General features: G+C 38.7%; 1 protein-coding gene across 3 annotated transcripts in view; it reads right to left on the bottom strand.

Moving 5' to 3' along the window:
- Positions 1 to 22536, bottom strand: part of crtc3 (CREB regulated transcription coactivator 3) — a 57123-nt gene that overhangs the window by 18779 nt on the left and 15808 nt on the right. For 2 of the 3 annotated variants that reach the window (XM_067437432.1, XM_067437433.1), the window contains 5 exons: positions 19950 to 20060; positions 19145 to 19273; positions 11846 to 11907; positions 4707 to 4769; positions 3993 to 4096 (listed from right to left, as the gene is read on the bottom strand). In XM_067437432.1, coding sequence (XP_067293533.1) covers positions 3993 to 4096; positions 4707 to 4769; positions 11846 to 11907; positions 19145 to 19273; positions 19950 to 20060 — 469 coding nt within the window. The remainder of the gene's footprint in view (positions 1 to 3992; positions 4097 to 4706; positions 4770 to 11845; positions 11908 to 19144; positions 19274 to 19949; positions 20061 to 22536) is intronic. The other variant, XM_067437434.1, reaches the window with a different exon arrangement.

Here is a 22536-nt window from a genome sequence, read left to right as displayed (position 1 = left end):
AAGTCTTATCACATTTCAAATGAAAAAAGTCATTCATTTAAGCAGATTTGTGCAAGATGAACACAGATGAACACACAATGATGATGGATGTGCTGTTTTCCCTCTTTCTTCCAGAGTTTCTAATTTTGTTTCTCTGTTGCATGTTTGAATTATGGTAAAATCCACACAAAATCAAAATTTACCCTATTTACTGTTTTAGAGCATATTACAGGTCTTGACAATTAAAGTGAACAATTATTCCGTGCAAATTAATGCACAGAAGAAAAAAAGTCTGCCTTGGTAATCTTTAATCAAAAACTGAAAAGTAACTTCTGGTCTGGAAATGGCTTTCCTTCTCAGATGACAGCAGTTTGAATGGGTTTATATATCCTTAACCACTCCCCTTCATCCGTTAGTCTGCTATGAGCGAGGGATGGAGAAGACGGACCGTGAGGTAAAACCCTGTCCTCCATTCAATATTCCGTTTCACTTGGAAATATACGTCACAGCATTAAAGAAAACTCACTTGCAACTTCCGGTTTACTGGGACTTTAAAGATGATTAATATAACTAACTGAATCAGTAGTGACATAAGAATATATTAGCAAGCATCACTAATGAGAAATGAATTAACACTTTGACCGAAAGCTTTTACGCAAATCAGATAAAATTAATCAGGTGTCCAATATACACTTCTGAAATCAATCATGCCTCGAGCATTCAAAGTAATGAATTATTGAGCACAGAAGCTTCATTCTCCTCTGCTGCCTAGAGTGTAGAAGAAACAGCATCTATTAAAGGTAGCTTTCCTTCATTTATATTGACTACAGGTCAAAAGTTTGAGTTTGTTCAAAAACATTAAAACATTTTACCAAAGTCTCTTGTGTACATAAATACTGATTTTTATATTATTAAAAATACAGTAAAAACAGCAATATTATTACACTTTAAAATAACTGTGTTCTATCTGAATATATTTTGAAATGCAATGTATTCCAGTGATGCAAAGCTAAATCTTCATTGATCTTTCAGAAATCATTTCAATATGCTGATTTGCTGCTCAATACACATTTAATTATCAATGTTAAAAACATTTGTACTCTTTTAATATTTTTGATGAGATTAAATAAAAATAAAAGTATTAATATCTTTAAAAAAAAAACTTCAGTCAGTTCAGTTAGACAACAGGCAATACAAATAAAAACTGAACGTGTCTGCTTAATAAAGCATGATCCAAACAAGATTTCATTTAATCACGAGAGTGAGGAGCTGACTAAGATGATTGCGGAATATACTTTTTAAGAGTGTTTGTCATTTCACTGTTTTGTTGTGTTTTTCATAAAGAATAATAGGCTAATGAACCCACAATTCAAGCAACCCGCCCTGAATTGGTGCAAATTCTATTAATAATTCTAATTCTTATTCTATTCTGCATGCATTTACGGCTGTACTGCCATCCCATAGAACGGAAAAATCTGGAATCCACTCATTCACAGAGCATGCATTTACGGCCAAACTGTCATTCACGGTCTGTGCGCACTGGCGCGTTTTAAGTTCATTGCTATGGAAGCTTAACTTTCATAGGAATTCATTGAAAGCACTCGCTTTGCTCTGCGCCGTTATTAATGCCCGAGCAGCCGTGTGCTTGTTACTTTCGGTTTAGATAGAATTAGTGATTTAAAAGCCTGGTTGGTGATACCGGTATTACCGGTGTTGTCACACGTCGATTAACCAGTGGGAAAATGTTGAATATGCTGCAGAGTTCAGTTCAGTTCAGTCTGCTCACAACTAGTCTAGCACACAAACATTTGAACATATTGAAATGGAGTCACTCATTGAAAATTCAAGGCACAAACTCCAGAAGAGGAAGTTGAAAACAGTTTCTTAGTGAGCACTGTCTCTTTAAGGAACCCCCCATAAAAGGGAAAGAGAGAGAATTTAAAAAAAATGTATATCAGGAGAAATCTGTGACCACAAGTACAAAGTGAATCAATGGAGAGGCATTGTTTTCCATACACCACAGAGATCCTGTGGAAAACAAACCTCCTTTCTACTTCCTCTGCTGATGCTGGCCTAGCACAGATGCAGTGTGGGCTCGAAGCCAGATCAACCAGCTCCGGCACTTCAGCAAAGCTGCCGGTCCCAGACGCCCAACTGCGAGGCACAATGAATCAAACTAAAAGTATGTCGACATCTTACTTCCCCCTCACTTAAGAGTCTCATTCAATGCCATAACTGACAGACAACTAGAGTAAAGAAACATTGGCACGAGTTCAGTTTCATTATTTTTTGAAAAAGTACTTAAAAACGTATAATTCAAGTTAATGTGACGTGCATTATTTACAATGATCCATAGCAAAAAGAGAGCATTTAAATGTCAAATCCTAAATCCCAGTAGGGTCAGAGTCAAGCGGTTGAACGTGGAACGGGGTCTTGATGCTTTTGGGAGCTCAACACATGAATAGCACAGTTGCATCACACAGTCAAGTTGGTTGGCAGGTTTGGAATGAGACTACTGTGATAGCGGAAGCGAGACAATTTTTTGTCCCATGTGAGAGGCTGGTTTGTACTTGTTCATATTACACGAGCCTCACTGCACACCTCCGCACACTGTCAACTGTGTGCATATCTCAGATGAGCTGCCAGACAGATATTAAATGAATGCTATCAGCCATGTCCTTAAGTGAAGCCATTTCTTATCAGATTAAAATGAAGTGTCCCTGTAAAAACAAATGACCCAGGCCAGAGACAGCCTTCTAAGCCTTCTATAGTGCTCCATATCTAAGTTTACATGTGACCGTCAGATTTGCTCCACATCTTCATTTTAAACGTATTGCCTAAACAAAAGTCTAATCCACAAAGATACTTTTATCTTGGATACGCAGTGCATATGAGCTGAAAACTCAAGCCTATATACCTGCAAATCAATTCATAAAAAAGCAAGTGATAAACAGAAAAAGCACAATAGATACGTCACAGATTCAATGTTACTTTTTTTGTGAAAATGCTGATTACCACAGTGAAAGACTGACTCATCCCCACAGTTTTGTCTTGTTTTTTTTTTAAAGGAAATTTAGAAAGAAAATTTAAATACACCAGGCAACAAAAAAAATCTTTATAATATGCTGATTTGGTGCCCAAGAAATATTTATTGTTATTTTCAGTTATAAACGGTTGTGCTACTTAATATTTTTGTGACGAATGTAAATTATATATATATATATATATATATATATATATATATATATATATATATATATATATATATATATATATATATATATATATATATATATTTTAGGATAATTTTTTATAACATTACATTTTTTATAATGAACACATGATGAAACAAAAAAACAAAAAACATTAACAAAAGGACGTGAAGTGCTGATGCAATATCATTTGTTTAAATTGTATTATTGTATTTAGCACAGTCACAAATGTCTTTGCCAAACTTCAACTGATACAATAATGAAACATTTGCACTGCTAATGCAGAATGGAGGAAGATTATCCCACCCAATGACATAATCCTATAGTCTTACAAACATGTGTATGGGAACTCTGGCTATGGGTCTTTTCTGGGGAGGATGAGCCAGAGTATTATATCTGTAAAGCTCATGGGGATGTACATAAATTCGTTTTCAAGTGCTCTAGAAAAATAATGGTAGAGGGAACATCCATTTAACAGCAACTGGGCCGGACTGATTGTCAGCCATTTTCAGCATACCATCTAAAATGCCTGCGTTCGTAACCAAGACAACTAGATAAACAACATGACAGCGAGCCCCAGCTGTGTCATGCAAACACGCTGAACTACGGTTGTGACGGTTTGATTTGGGTCTGCTATAAATCATTGATTTATTATCCCTGCCTGACATGCAATCAATTTGGCCCCGTTGGAACCACACTGTTATTTCATACAATCACAATGGTTAGAATATGGTTGCGTAGGCATTAAATTGGCTCAAAATTAGTATGTAAACAGGCCGAGAGGGAGGAAGCCGAGCTCACCGTTCCGCTGAGGAGGTCCTCTGCCCATCTGCTGGTTCATGCCAAAAGGATCCTGTGGGTTTGGGCTCATGGCGCTGGTGTGCAGAGCTGAGTCAGAGTTAGTTCTGTAGGAGAAGGAAAAGACAGAGGGGAAAAAAGGAGGAAAAGTGAACCATTGTTTTAAAAAAAAATTGCTGAGTCGAGCCATGGCCACATGACCCTTTGCCCTCGCTCGCTGCCCTTATTAAGCAACAATACATGACGGCACTCTCATGCACACTTCACTGTCCTCCAGTGCCTCTCTCTGCTTTACATCCTTTATCAGGTCTGACCTTTAAACCATTCTCATGTGACATTGGAAAACATAACCTTTTTGCCATTTGTAGAGCAACAGTTTAAGGGTGCAGTCACTCTACATCACAATAATGAGTGTGGTGATGGGGAAAAAACAAAACAGGTTAGTAGAGATAATGATCCCTGGTTTGGATTAGTTTGTTACAGGGAAATATTAGTTCACAGAGAATAGTGGGCCAAGTAGAGGAACCGTATTTGTGATTTTCTTGAAATCATTCTGTTTGTATGAAGACTTGATCAAGAAACAGATCTAAAAAGATCTAAAACACAAGGAGGAAGATGAGCAGAGAGTAGGAGATCTGCAAGAGATGACAATGAGAAAAAACTAATAAGACAGGTCCAGAGGAGATCTGTGAGAGGAAGTTGAAAGTCAAAGGTCACCTGTTAAGCTGTGATATTAATCTAAATCCAGGTCGTTTCTCTTCAGTCCATGGCGGTTGCTCCCTTTAGAAATGGAAACAGTCACGTGTTACTCACTACTGTACTGAGCCTGAAGCCGGGGCTCAGGGGTTAGTACAGCAGGGCGAGCAAGCAAGAGACAAAGAGAGGAGAGAGAGAACGGAGAGAAAATTCCTCGGTGACACCTTCAGGAAAACATAAAGAAAGTCGTAGAAATCAGAGCCTATTCCCCCAGGTTAGTCTAATACTGTATGCAGCGCTGATTTACTGCTTCAATTAGATTGGATCTGCTAGGTCTGAGAGCAAATAAAAGTGCTATAATATCTTCAGTGGTTAAATGAAAGAAACAGGCAGCCAACACTGCAGCAGAGTAACCACATCAGGAAATCAGGATACAGACTCAACCAAATAAACAAATACATCTCACTGGCCACAAACGCAATCGACACAAATAAAAGCCTTAATCTTTGTGACAGCCACGCAATTCAGAGACCAAAAGCAAAGGCTCTGTGACCGTAAAGATTATGGATCGTGACGAGGACAGAGCCAAGTGGTTTCTTTCTGGCCTAAATCAAAATAGACTCTTGTCTAGTCCTGAAGCTCAAGTAGTAGAGCATGGTGCTAGCAAGGTCACACACACACACTGTATACTGTTAAATAAACTACTGTTCAAATGTTTTGGGTCTGTGCGGTTTTTTTGTTGTTCTGTTTTTTTTTAAATAAATAATACTTTTATTCGGCTTTTAACCCTTTAAGCCCTAAAGGCATTTTTAGAGTTGCTTTCTTCTCAGTAACAAAAACAAAAGTAAAGACTCATAACTCCAAAACTGTAGCAAGGAACGCCAAAGGGTAGGTATCGTTTCATAGAAAACTTTCATTTGTAGTAAAAAAAAAAAAAAAATGTCATTACATTTGAACATTCTTATGCTGAGAAACTGCTGATAAAAGACAAAAATATATAACATTATTTTAATTGAGCAGTAACTCAGGAAGGAAATAAGGTAGGAGGACAACATTTTCTTGGTGAAGTTCCCCTCAATGTGAGCAGCATCTGGATCAGATTGTGGTGATAGCAGTAATTAAAGTAATTAAAAGGTACAGCATTTGGAACCAAGGTAGCCCTTTTGCTCAGCCCTGACACCCAGAAGGCATTTTAAAAAATTGTTGTTCCTTCATTAGGAATATCTCATGATTGACGTAATGGATTACGTTGATTTGATTAATTTATGGGTTTAACAGCTCAGGGAATACTTTGGTTTTAAAGGGTTAAACTGATCAAAAATGACAATGTTAAAAATATATGCATTTCAAATAAATGCTAATATTTTGAACTTCACATACACCAAAAGAACCCTGAAAAAGTCACACTGCTTCCAAACAAACATCAAGCAGCACAACTGTCATAAACATTGATAATAAGAAATGTGTCATGAGCACCCAATCAGCATATTAGAATGATTTCTGCCGTCATGTTACACCAAAAACCGTAATGATGCTGAAAATTCAGGTTTGCATCACAGAAATACATTTAATTTCCATATATATATATATATATATATATATATATATATATATATATATATATATATATATATATATATATATATATATATATATATATATATATTTAAAGTGTAGTATTTCACAATATTACTCTTTTTTTGCTGTTTTTTTAATCAAATAAATGCAGGTTTGGTAAAAATCTGAATGGCAGTTTTACGGTATATTTCTTTCTTTATATCTTGAACTGCTTATAGCAGCCATTGATATTACGACTCTTTGATATCTTTGGTATCATGATGGCAAGTAATAACATAAGGCAACAAGTGTGTCAAAGAGCACATTAGACATTGATGCCATGCATAATGATCCATAGTCGCCTGTGTAAATGCACAAGAAGCCCAGCAGATGTAGCCTGTGCAAGCTGCTGTCTGCCAGAACAGGGAAGCTGGTTCCCACTAAGAGGGTTAACATATTCCTATCGCTAAGACAATAAAGAGAAACAATAAACAGATTTCCTGCAGCCCGTTCTGCTGCTAAGAAGAGGCCACAGTATGCCAGACCACACTACGTTGGTGTAATGCACAAGGGGGGAAAAGACACTCCTCACAACAACAGAAAGTGGCCTTCTTATAAATGTTTCTGTTAAGCTGGTCTGTGCCCCTGCATTTAAAGTACATTAGGGCTTAGCTGCACATGTAATATCAAGCACTAAAGTAAATGCCCATCAACCACCCATGGTGGATGTATCTGTGAATTTAAGACTTAAAGATTATGAATGATAAATTGAGAAATCAACTTTTCCTTGAACCTTTGATATATAAAAGGGCATAGTAATATACGAATATTCTGTAAGTTTCGGAGATGAAAACTTTCTTTTTAGTAAAAGAAAAACTTTTATAGACACCAGGCCCAGAAAGCGAGGCTCTCGAATCAATGACATATTAGAAGGGTGACGCTGCTTCTGTAGCCCCGCCCACCGACTCGTGGAGCTAAACTGATCGCGTTATCGAGCAATAAACATGCAGAAGAAAGCAAGATAATCCTTTGTAAACAAGAAACAGGTCGACAATAGATTTGCAGAGATATTGAGATTAAAACACAATGCTGTACCTTCTATATTGTAGCCGACAGGAATGGTGCAGCACACTTTTTTATATGCGAGTATTGCATTGGTATTGCCGTATTGATTGTGTGTGTCTAACAGAACATACCTAATCACACTATCGAAGGCTGTCGAATCCCTTATTTGTTTGTTTATTGCAATTCGGGATCAGAATATATCTGATCGGACATGTAATGTTATGGGTCGGGGGGCTCGCACTGCCCAACATCCCGGGGCTATGTGTTTTCCAGATGGGCTACCAAAACATAAGCACGTCGGCAGGCCGGTGAATCTTAAATTGTGAAATAACATTTCTGTCTTGATCTGTTCACTCTCTTGACTTGATGAAGAGCGGGCATCCGCGGTTCGTGCTTCCACCGATCGGGCGGGTCAAGTAATAAAAAATAGATCAATCACGGGTGGATGAGAAATAAATCATTGTTTGTTTGATAAAAACCTTTTGCAAGTCCTGTCAGAGAATTATTCCGGTTGCCACTTTCAAAACAATCCCTCCCGTGAACTGACAAGAGAGTTAGATATGCAAATCTTCTCCAATCCTAGCCGTGGACGTTTACTTATAAGTCTCCAGTGTGGCACGCCCATCAAAACCCAGCGTTCTGGAAAGAGCCTCAAAACCAGTGCAAAAAAATAGCCTATTTGTTATGTTTCTGAATGTAAAAACCATGCAAAAGTCATAAGTTGACCTCAGACAACAGTATACACTTTTTTTTTTAAAAGCGTTCAGGACACCTTTCAAATAGAAGAGTTTAAAAGGCAGTATATAACGTAAATAGAAATGTATCAGGAAGTCTTTTGGTAAGAGTTACTAGAAAACAGCTTTAAAAACAGCTTTTTATTTAAAAACTGCCCCTTGATCAGAAACGAGAAAAGCAGATGTTTTCAAACTGGCATCAGGCAGACCACCAAAAACGGAGAGATTTTTTTAAATGAAAGCCTATTGCTGTTGGATCACACTTGAGTTGAATGTCTTTCTAGAAAACCTCCCAGAGGAAGCCTTGTCTGGGAAGAGCAGAGGCTCAGATCCAGGATGGGAGAGCGTGGGACTAAGAGGACAGCGCTGACCCGTGTTCCTGACCCAATCTAGTGGAGCTCCACAGGGAAACATATGGATGTTGCCTAGGATTCAGAACCAGCCCACGTTTACCCAGACACCAGAGGGACAGCTGTACCCCAGAGAGAGAGCTGAGCCTGAAAGTATCATAGTAGCGCTGCCATCCCTACGGACGCAACTGAGCTCTGGGGCATGCTAAAACACAGAGATTCAGACTGTACACCACATCAGTGTTAGTTCAGTAAGGGTCACGCAACGTTGAGAAAAATGTGTTAGGAATGACCGATAAAATCTCCAAAACACTTTAAATTAATGTTACAGTATTTGGCTCGCTTTCTCTCAACCATTTCAATTCCAACAACATCTTTTTATTGGCAACATACTACCTCAGTCCTCTTACATTTCCTTTTCTGGTGATAGAACTGAGTAGGCCTGTGACCAGAACACAAAAGACATCCGCCACCCATACATCAGATTACTGTGTGAATAAGCAACAGAAATCTTCACTGGTTGGACCAAGTTGTGTGGTGAAGGGAAGGATGGGTTAATGAGCTGAGGCCGACGCCATTTTCAGCTCATTAACCCTTACCCAGTGTATACTACGGTAGGTAATGCATCACAGATGTGCCGAGAGAACTGTAAACAGTTCCTCAAAGGCATACGTTAGGATGAGCCTCCCAGTAAAACAGGACGATCATCCTCTGCTGCCCAAAATCCTGCACACCGCACTTCTAAACCAATAGAGAACCATGACCAATCCCCTACAGACTACTCATATTAGCACTCAATGCTCATTTACTGAGTACTAAATGTAACCAGGAGCTCGGGGCCCACTAGGGGGCATTTTAAAAATATGGATTTGTTTTATGACCCCTTTATATATATATTTTTAGAAGTTTTAGTAAGCTGGACTTTCAATGGAGGGACAGAAACCTCTCAGGATTAACTAGCATCTTGTGGGTTTGGAATGACATGAGGGTGAGTAAATAATGATAGAAATTGGGTGAGCTATCTATCTCTTTAAGAAAAAATATATAAAATCAAACAAATAAATTTGATAAATAGTTATCAAAAACTATGAACCAGCATTTGATCCCAAACTAGCTTTCTGCTACCGAGTGACAGTTTAATTTACCATTACCCAGGCTTTTTGTCGATTAATTTTTTTTGTTTAAATTTTGTCAATTTGATTAAAAAGTTGACATTTTGCAAACAGGGTTGCAACCTCAGCAGAAAATTATAATTCAGATAATTTGTTGTTTTGAGATCATTCATTACAGGTCATATTTTGTACCCTTTACATGGAAAGTCCCACTGAATCTTCACAAACACTGCTCTATAACCATAATCACCGATTTGTTGCCAACTGGCCTTGATTCCTCCCTTCAACAAAACTCCTCCCTTCCCTTCCTTATGCCCCTTCTTTACAAGAGTTAAAGCACCAGAAACATCCAAGCAAACATCCCTTTTACAACTGCACAAACACAAGTAAATCTGCAGATTTTCTGTGACGCGTCACACTGTTAGACAAAAAAAAACAAAAAACAGCAGACATCACACACACAACATGTGCTGTTAAAAATGCCTAAAATCATTTGCAATCGCTCTTTGACTCCTCCTAAATCTAGCTTAACCTCTAATGTCCGCGCTGACAGAAAACATCTGTTCGGCCCTTCGTTTAATAACGTGAGGTGATATCACAACGCAAGATCCCGACAGAAAAAGAGAGACAGCAGAACCCCCACTAGTCAATCATATATATCTGTGCAAGGTCAAACGGGCAAAGCGGAATAAAACAAAAACCAAACCAAAACATGAATTACGGTCATTAGCGAATGCTAATCGGGTCCAGAGCAAAAAGGGAGGAGGGCAAACAAACACGCCGAGCTCACGATCTGTTCTGGGGGAGGGCGGCTCTGAGGGGTAGCTAGCAAAAGATCTGGCAGGTTTAGTTAGCGCTGTTTACAATGAAGAAAAGATTTAAAGAATAGCTGAACAATTATCCTTGAGAAAGAAAGAGAGACTGTTAGAATCAGAGAGAAACGCTGTGGTTAGTATTCAGGCTTCACGAAGACACAAAGACAACATTCCTGAAGAAGAGAAGAAAACTGGATGTAATTAAACCAAAAGGGCAATGTAAAAAATTCTGAAATATACATTGCAGTGGTGAAGATCTAACTGTGCTTGATCCTCCGAATCCTATGTTTCATAATTCATGGGAATCCTCTGAGACATCCCTTGAAGTGGAGTAAACCCGCACGCGGTTTATGCATTTATAATGAAGCTCTAAAGTTTGCCTAAGATCATATATTCAGCTAAACTCCGCATGAGGGTTTATCCTCTGATACCCCCATCTGTGCTTCTTTACACAAAAACTACATCGACAATGCAATTCTCTCAGTGTTTGAACTAGGATGATTTCATATTTCGGTCTAAAAGCAATAAGATAAAGCTCTGTATCTAGCATTGCATGTGAGCCACTCTACAGCATATGGCTGTCACAGCAGTGTTTCACCACAGTGGGAACAGAAGGCCGCGCTAAAGCTGATCAGGCCAACCAGTTTTCAGGTGTAAACAATGCTACAGGGCGTGGACTCTGAAAGTTTTACAAGTCGCAAAGTCAACATGCAGACTGAGGCAGCTTGCTTGTAAGAAGGTACGCTGGCTGACGGCCAAGCCTGCATTCAAAGCACGACTATGATGAGGAGAAGCTGCCTTAAGCCTTTTATTACTGGCTGCGATTCACTCCTCGGTAAACAAATGAGGAAAACCGTCCAATGGTTACGCCTCACCGGGGCTGAGCCGAGAAGAGTGGCATTCGTGCATAGCAAATGTGTGGGCATTTGTTCTCAGAGAACGGATTTCTAATCTCCCCGAGAGTCGAGAACGACACAGTGATGTGCGTAGCTCTCTTTGAATACCTTTGTTTTTATCTAACCTTTTACTAGCGTTATCTGTCATTGCTGCGGATGCGGATTTTCCACATGCTGAAAAAACATGTCGTTACTGTTTTCTTTTCAGGCATCTGTAGGGATAGCCTATGCAAATGCAAAACACGCATTAACATTCACTCAAATGTGACGATCACACTTGCAATCCCGCAAGATGGCATCATTTCAAGATAACATCATCTTTGCACTTTGCCCTGCAACTAACAGAAGATATGATAAAATTCTACATGAAGTAGAATGTAACAATATATGTGACGCATGACCAGACGCATATTTGTTGGTGGCAAATGGGTGTGAGTAGGACTATATATATCCATACAGTTTGAAGGGGAGGTATCTTTCTTGTAGCTCAACCGCCGTAGCTCCTGTAGCTAAAACGGCAAGGTCCTGGGTTCAGTTCCCAGGGAAAGCAAGAACTGATCAAATATACTTTGGGTAAAAACATCCGTCATATGCATACATGTAAATGTAATACAAATAAATAAAGACTCACCTTCTCCAGCTGTTGTCAGGGGGAGGAGAAAGGTACATCGTTCCATATGGAGAACTCTCAGGGTAGTTCTGTCAAGGAAAGACTCGAAAGTTTTCACAGGCAAATGTCAAAATCACATGTGATCCAAACCTTGTTTATACGAAAAGGCATAAATCTATTTTCTCACGTCCATTTCCCACCCTCTGTATAGTTTAGATTTCTGATTGATTTTAGTAATGTACGGTATTTTTACATTTGAAGGAAATATGTATATTTTTCTTATGACATTTGAAACTGTTTTCCTTACAGTGTTGCTTATTCACAAAATGAAAATGTGCTATAAGCTATAAATTATGCACCTATAAAATGTAAGTCAAATTCATTGTTTAAAAAAACAATTTCAAAGTTTTCTTGCAATTTGAACAAGACAGCATCTCTGTTAGCCAGCGAAAAAACTTCTGAAAAAAATCTTTGACAAATCAGTGGAATTTAAGAGAAAATACTTTAAAGTGTGCAAGGCATCAGAATGGATCTCCAAGACCAACAAATGTGTTTTCCAGTGGTAACACAGCAACTTGACTTAACTGACTTAAACTCCTTGCATACGCTGCACAAAGCAATTTATAATACAATGTTTGCCAAAGTTTTGAAAGGACAGTTCATCCCAAAATGAAAACTCTGTTCTCATCCAAACCCAAACTATTGAAATGAAGTTCAGAAAAAAAATGAGGTCATGCAGATTTGGAACAACATGATGCTGTGTAAGTGACGATAACATTTTCACTTTTAGATCAACTATCCATTTAATGTTTCTGCTGTTCAAAGTTGCAATGTAAAAAGTAGACCATAATCAACTGATTATTGAAAAAATACAGAGCAGGTACTTGGTTCTGTCCATCGGTTGTTGGATTGCAACCAACAATGAAAGTGAACTTGCAGTTGATTGTGGAGGAACGGGGTTTAATCGGGCTAAATGGCTGGGGAAGTCTGACATAAGTCACCAGAGAGAAGTCTGTCGTTTTAACTGAAAGATTCAAGTTGTCATTTTGATAAATATTACAAGGTCAAAAAAAGAGTGATCCATACATAGATGAATGGTTCACAAAAAGATCTGTAGATCTCAAAGTCAGAACGTGTTGACATAAGAAGTCGACTTTGGGCCAATCATAAAGTTCTTATGAAGATGACATGATTAAGCTTGGAACATACTCTGCAAGAACAAAGAAATTAGTTCGTTTTCTCGAGGTGGTAAGAACAAGAGCAAAGCTCGTTCTGCCAGTACATTTCATACTTCACGAGAAAATCAGGTGCCGAACAACTTTGTTTCTCCGCATTAACCCCGCCCACTTGAAATTTCTGACCAATCCCACAATAGTTCTGGGACACCCGCAAGAAAAAAAGTTCTGCTCAGGAGATGTGTCAAGAACAAGCTGCGAGAACTCCCAAACCTGGGAGGCGAGAACACAATGACGTCATGTGCTCGCAGCCCAGAGCGTGAACTTTTTTCTCTGTGCTTGTGGAGTATGTTACAGTCTTTACTCCATTTACAATAACCTTTTTAAATTTTGAAAGTTTTTCAATGTAAATATGCGCTAGATAACAATCTATGACCGTTGCGCCAATTGATCAGGATTGCGGCTCTGCAGTTCGATACTATTATGTGCATCATGTTTATAGAAGTGAAAACACATTCGCTTATGCTTTAACTCAGATGTCAATTTTTTTTGTCAAACTGAACAGACTAAAGCGCTTCTCCTCGTGCGCGGATGAAGACAAAGTCAATTCAATTCTTGTAATTTTATAGTAATTTACCAGGATTGCTGTGTGATGGGGGCTATTGAAAAACAGAACAGTGGAATGAAAAAATGTGTTCTGTGAGACCAGCTCCTTACATGATGTTTTCATATTACAATAATCTTTTTTTCCACTTGATTTCTCATAATATAAGCCCTTTAAACTCGCTTTTGCTGTCCGAACTCACTCAAGACTTAAACAAAAGTTACAAGAATTATGGGAGAGAAAATAACCCGGCTGAAGAACTCCTTGAGTAAACACTGTTACTTCGACTCAGACCAATGTTGACAATGCTGCCTCGTCATGTCCATCTGTGCCAAAACTCTCACATCCAAATGGGGGAGGGGTGGATTTACAAGACAGAAAGCAGGACAGAGTCTTTTTCTGTTCAACATCTGCTCAGGCCTGGAAAACCCAGCCATCAGTTCTGCTGCAGTAATGAGAGACTGAGCTCTTCATGCCAACCCTTTAACCACCAGCCCGCCCCGTGACCCGAACCATGATACAACACTGCACAACCAACCAATGAGCAGGCAAAGCCAAGCCACAGGAAAACCATTTTAGGCCACTTCATAGTTAAGACGGTATGCTATAACCCATATCATTTGTATGAAATCCCTGGCGTGACATTGTGCAAATACTGTTGTTGATGCTCGGCCTGGGAAGGGGGGGTGATGAAGCAATGATGACATAAGCCAGGCGGCTTGGATTACGAGGGATCCTTCCTAAGATCTAATTAGCCCATGGCTGCTGAAGCGGTGTGGAGAGACAGGGTGGCTGTGACAGCACCTTCGTCTCAGAAGCTCCAGGACAGCGTGGGTGAGCTAACCTTTCTCTCTGACATTTCACACTCGACCCACACCACTCGCCCTCCAATAGGACATGATTCCAGAAACACAGACAAAGCCAAATCAAGGCATCTGGCATTGTATATGTGGCTTGAAGGCAACTACATGGGTTAGAAGGAAGTTGGACGGTGTTAGGTTGGCTAGCGAGACTGAGAGTCTAATCTTGGCAGACGTGGTTGAATCGATGTAAGCAAAACAAGCCAACACTGTGAGGGACATCTTGCACTAAAGCGGAAAAAATCGGAGCGAAAGCAAATTTGGGCTTTGAATCGTCCCTCATTTTCTCTCACTCAGCAGAATTAGAATGGCATGAAAATGAAATGCTTTATACATTAAGAGAAAAGCCTAGTGGCTGATTGTTTATTTAGAGAGTCTGCGTTTATTTAGATTAGATGTAGAGTGTAGTTTTGAGTTTAGGGAAAATGTAAAAATATTTTGTTTTTTTTTAAAGAAAATTTGAGTTGCGTATGGTCAAAAAAAAAACATCACAATGTCAGGGTGTTATAAGTGGTTTCCAGGACTATCAGTGTTATTTTTGTATTTCATATATATATATATATATATTAGTAATCATTAATATTTTGAATTGGGGTTTAAATTTTTTATATATATTTTCATTTTGCATTTACATTTTAGTAATTTTGTTCTGTGCTTTAGTCATTTCTGTTAGTATTTGTTTTCTTAATAATATAATAATAATAATAATAATAATAATAATAATAATAATAGATTTTATTTATAATGCACTTTTCATTCCGAAGAATCTCAAAGTGCAACAAAAAGTGGGGGGGGGACAACAAAAAATGAATAACAAGTAAAAATATAGAATACTACAAACAATCAACCAACACAGAAAACAGAACAGAAACAGAGCTGATGGTGAACAGAAAACAGCTGATGGTGGAAGTCTCTGTTAGCTCCGCAGCACACTGTGGTCCACTCCATGTTTCAGAATTCTCCCAGCGGCAGTGTCCTGATGACATCGCCGAGGCACGACAGCTGAAGACCAGATGATGGATCTTCATGACGATTCAAACGATGGGGATCGCCGCAGCACCATGCAGGAGGCAGAACATCCCTCCGGGCACTTCTGTGAACACACCGGGGTCGGCGCAGAAGTCCAAGCCGCTCCACGGCCGCAATGCAGGACGGAACAGCGGCGCAGCCGAGAAGCGGAACATCCCAACATCATGCCGGACGCCGACGACGAGAGCCCGGATGACGCTAGCCCGGTGCAAACTTCAGCCACCATGCAGCCTAAGCCTAAGGGAGACCACCAGTGAGCAGTCGCGGCGAGAAACATCAAATGTCCTCCAAACCAGAACCAACCGCAGCAATTCAAACATAAACATTAGAGAAGCGTTGGAAAACGGCGAAACGACGAAAAACGTCCTCTCAGTGGCTGCCAGCAATCAGCAACAGTCCCAATTGTAGCTCTGACAGTTAGACTCGTCACAAAAAAAAGGAAATAAAATAAAATCAAAATCTAATAGTACAGTAACATGATTTGTGGGTGGAGAAGCGGCGAACAGACAACGCCAGCGTCCTCTCCCCCACATTGCCTAGCAACCAAAAATATCTATTTTCTATAATAATTTTAAAAATAGGTTGTAGATTTAGCAAATTAGTTCTTCAACCTAAAAGGAAATTAGAAATGTAGCCTTTGCAACTAACTGAAATAAAATGTAAGCTTTTAATCGAATTATTTTATTTTATTTAAGCTTAATTTCAATAATGAAAACAATTTTGGTAATATTTTACTTAAAGCCTTTATTTTAAATGCTAAAAGTATTTAATGCATTTATTTAAGCTTTTTAATGCTCCTTATAATGTATTATAAGACAGTGACAAGATCACAAGTACAAGGTAGTGACAACTGAATTAACATTAAATCAAATCGAACAATTAGACGTTAATGACGTATTTGTAAATGCATCAGAGAATCTCTCACTTCCATCAGCACTGCAAGCAATTCACAGCAAGAAAGTCTGATTCTCTGCACTGTAGTTGCTTTCACAGTCTCACAGGCTTTTATTTCCCTGTAGTCTAGGGTCCACCACATACATTAGAGTCCATAGAGACGGTGTTGCCAGATAACGCTAGAAAAAGCAACAACTGGATTTAACAAAACAAGCCCAAAAAAGCCTAAAACATTGGCAAATATTTATCTCACAAGTGCCCATGTTTATAAAAAATAAAACAATCTCAAAGATCTGAAGAATGCTCATGATAAGCTGACATGCCAACACTGCCACAAAAACACACTGTACAGTTTAAAAGCAGAAGCTTATAAAATAAGCAACACTATTATGGTTGTCCTTGTCCTTATTTACACACAATAATAAATCTGAAACACCACGATTTAAAATTGCTAATTTGTGATGTCACAATTTTTGTCTACACACCCTTAACATAAATAGCAAGGTGTGTTCTTATCTATTCGTGTCTCTCCGTCAAACACAAGAGCGTTACTGCTGTGAGGGTAGGTGTTAAGTAAGATGGCCGGACGTTGTTCTGTACCTTGATGTAAACTAACTACACTTCCAAAAAGAACATACAAATTCAAACTATTCAAATTGCAAGTTCATTTTTAACAATATTTTTCAATTGTTTGTTCGTCTCAGTTCACTAAATAATCTTTTCTTAAAGATTCATTCTGTAAATGTTACCTCTTTGCCATGTCTGTTTGAACCCTGAAATTGCAGTTATTTGAGGAGTAATCTTCTTTGGGGTTGTGCATTGACACTGCTCCTCAGCGCAGAAGAATCGAATGTTTTAAGGTGTATGTGTGGATAAAGACTCAAATTAGAACACGTTATTATAAGCTCACCGTTGTGAATTGATCTAAGGTAAAAAGATAGTTTTGAACACTGACTGGTTATGTACTTGCTCCAAAATTTATTTTGGATCATTTAATTTTAATTTATAACACGGCACTACCAACGCCAAGGTCATGGGTTTGACTGCTAGGGAATGCATGAGGTAATTACTAGGTTGCTCTGGAAAAAAACAGCTACCAAAATGTAAATGTAAAATCCGAAGTACAGGGATAAGTTAGGCCCCAAAGTTAAACACCCAGGGATGTGTTAAAATCCCTAACGTTGTGAGAAGTAGTAACAGTGATGCACCACTAACAAGCCGAAATGGAACTTAATCAGAATAATATGTAATAATAATAATAATTTGTTACATTTATATAGCGCTATTCTAGGCACTCAAAGCAATCAAAGCTCTTTACATAGAAGGGGGGAATCTCCTTAACCACCACCAATGTGCAGCATCCCCCTGGATGATGTGAGGGCAGCCATATTGTGCCACAACGCACACCACACACCAGCTGATTGGTTGGAGTGTTAGCAAGCCACCTCATTCATATGCTGAAATCTCAAACTGAAAGCACCGACCACAACCACAACATCAAAAAACAGAAAGTTTTGAGCCTAGAGCAAAAAGCTTTTAAGATGATAACCCAGCAAACGATTTACTCATTAAAATGATTTTCATTGTTTCAGAGACAACTAGAAACAAGTGTCAGCAATTAAGGCACAAAAAAAAAAAATCAAAACAATACAGACAATGAGGTGAAGAAAAAACAAATCCCTCGAGACTCTGAAGAAACCTGTGAGAATACACAGGAATATCTTCAGCTCTGGGGAGGGAGTGGCTCAATTCACAGAGCAGAGTTCTGACAAACAGGTCTTGCAGTTTTTAGCATGATTGCGGTCACCATCACAAATGCCTTTTTCCCGCTCAAACAAGAAAGGGCGGCCGTGGCGCAGTGTGGAATTACTTTGAACCCATCATTCAAAGTTCTTACGTAACTCAACTCTGCCACACATTTTTTTCCTGTCTCCCTCACACTGTCTTTGTTGTCTTTTCGTATTGCACGACACCAGAGCAAGTGGACCGTTCCCAAAACTATTCTAATTTTAATGGCTACGGAGCAGTAGGGTTTCTAGAGATTTCAAACCACAAAACTGTCTTTTATCTGCCTTTAAAAGACCAAAGATGAAATAAAAAAATTAAATCAGAAGAAGACTCTGTATGCCTTCACATCTTCACAACAGCATGGCAACTCAGAAAGCATTAGCTTTTTATTTTTTATTTAATCTTTAGCACTAAGCTAAATCTGTAGACCGAAATTATTTTTTGAGCCCACTGACGATTAAGCTTACATACAACCCCTGAAAAATTAATGAAACAAATCCATCAACTACACAACAGAGGAAGATAAAAGACCGACCGGCCAGGCCGGCGTAGTCAGTGACTTCATCAACCTGTGTGATGAATGAATGCAGAACTAGAGGCAGATTGCGCAAGACGATCCACGGCAAGGTTTGTTAATCACCCTCTAATGAGGACACCAGAGTACTGATATTTAAATCTCTAAGCGTTTTTCATGAGTGGGGAGAAAACAGCAGGCTATTGCAGTTACCCACTCATTCACACCCACATTGCAAGAGAGGGAATATCAATACATAGGATCATCAGCAGCCTGAAGCCTCAAAAAAAGCTTCCCACATGAGCAAAGGTCAACATGTATGACACACACGCACACATACAACATTCTGAGCTCATAATAATGATGCATCTACTAGCGTAAATAAAGACCCTCATGGATTATAAATCACTATTCCCCTCTACAAAAGCCTTTACACCAGTGAACTTAAAAGGATATCTGCCGTCCGTGCTTGTCAATGGGCCTGCGGTGCGGTGAGTTGATCCGATTGCGGTCTCGATGGACCCTCTCCACCAGACCATGGTGTCTAGTCCCTCGTACAGAGTCCAGACCGGAGGGAAATGCCCCCTATGGAGACATACAATTTTTGTTAACATTCTTCACACAAATGCTTGAAACTCTCAAAATGCCTCAATAGTAACAACCTAAAAAGAAAGTGTGAGTGTTCATGTTTAAGGACTGATAAAGCATGCAGAATATAGACACACACACACACACACACACACACACACACACACACACACACACACACACACACACACAAGTAAAGTATTCATAGTGCCACCATTAGCTTATGTCCCCCAGGTGAATACAGCCTACTCCAAAGTGCTTTTACCTCTCTAGGTTTGGTTTCTCATGGCGGACAAAAAGTAGGGATCACTGCTCGGTGTCTCAAAGAAGCTTTATTTGGAGCAACAAGAGCACTTTCATCTGAAGGTATACAACACTGTTCTCCATAGGGAATAGACACAGATACAGTTCTTCGGCTCTTGGAGCACACTGCTGTATCAAGTGTACTTGTGGGGATAGTCGTGTACTGAAGGAGTAGGCGAAGTGAGGGCAAACTAAGAGGTGGGGACAAACACACTCTTTGTTTTATGAAGAGATGGTTTGCAATTACCATCTCTTGACATTGTTTATCTGAGGGTAGAAAAGCGGAGTATATGGCTGAAGATTATCTTCTCCTAAATGAACATGACTAGCTAGTAGACTTTGATAAGTGGATGGAGGACAACCCGGGTACCTGGAAATCAGTGCTGGCATTGCCTATCTGGTTGACGTTGGGCAGCGAGCCACCATAGTACTGTGCCCGGTTCTGAGACAGACGGAGCTGCTGAATCTTCTGGAACTGCACCTTTAATCAAGAGGAAGACACAGTGAATGCATTTGAAAAAGAAAGAAGAGGTGTTGTTATAACATATGTATTTAACTACGGCGGAAATTCTTGGAAATGAGTATGGATTTAAGTGTACTTCTGAGGCCAAGCAGGAGGACAGTGTGGATTTTGTTGTTTGGCAAAAGTAAACAATGAAAATTATCAATTCTGATCAGGCACAAGCAAATCAGGAGGCGTTCCTTCCTCCCACTAACCAAAGGACAAAATTTGAATCTCAAAGACTGACCTCATTTAATGATATCAATGGGTTACTACACATAAGCTACTACACATAAATCCTCTTTTTAATCCAACACACTGACATTTTTAAGCCAGAGCACAAAACCTGAGCTAAGTGCTGCTTGGCTGTAAAAGGCTAGACACACATACACACACACACACACACACACACACACACACACACACACACACACACACACAAATAATATATATATGAGCATAATTCAAATGACTGTACACAACCCCAAAAGGTTGTAAAAGTGTCTCAGTGAACTCTTCACTCACACTTGAACGTAATTCAGTCAAGCTGTAAATTAATTTGACCATTATTAATATATTACTGAAGTTTTACATTGTATTGCACAGCAGTTTACAGGTGTGTGATGCTCTCCCCGATCTGCCTTTACGGAGATTTTTAATATTGTGCTCCAGTGCATATTCTCACTGTTTTGATTATTATTATTTTTTAATTATCATCTCCATCATGGAAAAACTTTTAAACATTTTTACTGAAATATAATTTTCTGAGCACACATACTCTAATCGTGTGCACAAAAAATTGTCGCACAGCACACGGGTACTGAACTTAGAAATGTTGTGTAAGAAATCTCTCTTGGCATGCTGGTTACGATTTATAATAATGATAATTAAAATAAAGATTGGGTCAATTACCCATTTCAAAACACAAGTACCACTGCATGAGAAAATGTTTACGGAGTGACATTACTATATTTAAAGTACTACATATAACGTTGAATATATGCAAATGGGGGAATATCTGTGGGTCCTACTTAATTGGAAACGTGTACATATACAATACAATAATATTATTTTAATAATAATAATGGCTTAAAATATTGCTACAAGCATTAAGCATCGTATCATGAGTTCAGTATGCGGTTTGTATTGAATCGCGTATTTGAGTATTTGAGCATTTGATTGGGAAAAAAATCTGTGCAGTTCATGATGTCAATTTTTTTGTTTCTCTTGGAATCATTTTAACAAAGCAAACTTTATCGATTCACTTTGCACAGTGTTTCATATATCATTGCTTTGTCCACACTGGCTGGCCTCTCCTTACATAACCTCACTCTAGTCTAGATTATTGTGTTTAAAAAGATGGGCCATAAAACAACTAAACACAACAGAAAATATTCTCTCCCTCATCAGACAAGATGCTGCTTCAAATCCAGTGTTGACACTGTTTCAGGCAATAAACACAGATCCTTGCTCTCAACACACACTCTGGGGTCATGGAGATTCACATCCAGCCTTTCAATGTACGGCGTTATCAAAACAATGACACCCCAGCTGTGGAGCAGGACCAAGCAGCTTAGTGAAGCCGAGGATTTCCCTGGAGCAGCGTGCTTAAGTTAATGCTCTTCCTCGCCTGTCAACATCACAACACTGCAGAGGATGTTACTACTAGGGATGCACAGATATGATTTTTTTTTTTTTAGATACCAAAACCGAAACCATTCAAAAGCATATTTTGGCAGATAAATCTAAATTATGAATCCAAATTTTGATATAATTTCTAAGAGAGCCTGATAAAAAAAAACAAAAGACTCTCCATTAAAAGCCATGTCCCAAGCACTTACACAGCACAAGCAATATAAATAATTTAATATTGCAACAACTAAAGATTGAAAGTGAACTTGAAATTGAAGTTATGTGCTTGTCAGAATGTGTAACTCCCATAACAACACGCTGAAATGTGGAAACTAAACCCAAAGAATTCACAAAGTTTTATTACAATAGTATTCTCATAAAGTTGTAATAAAAATGTAATATGAAAGTTCCAATCACAGGTGTAATGTTGTGCACTGCTGTTTGTGCAGCATGTTCTGAATCTAAAGATGATCACTGCTTTAATTAACTTCCATATACATCCTATATGTGATAAATCATATACACACACTCTCTCTCTCGCCATAACAACACAGTAAAACACAGGTGCACAAATAATACACAACATCACAACATTTTTCATTATAATGTTACATAGCCTAAATGACAGACTTGTGCTGCTGCACATGTTGCACTTAACTGTATTTCCTTTTCAAAGTGATTCCAATCATATTTCAAGCAATTTAGAACCATCAGTCATAGCCACAATAGTGTGCATCGGATTCTGAAGTGTCTCAGCTAGAGAAAATAATCCATCATTGATTTAATGTATCAGCCAAATTCCCTTATTGGCCCGATATCAATA

Source organism: Pseudorasbora parva, chromosome 1 (assembly GCF_024679245.1).
Source record: "Pseudorasbora parva isolate DD20220531a chromosome 1, ASM2467924v1, whole genome shotgun sequence".
NCBI classification, from domain to species: Eukaryota; Metazoa; Chordata; class Actinopteri; order Cypriniformes; family Gobionidae; genus Pseudorasbora; species Pseudorasbora parva.
This window is presented reverse-complemented; position numbering and strand designations above follow the sequence as displayed.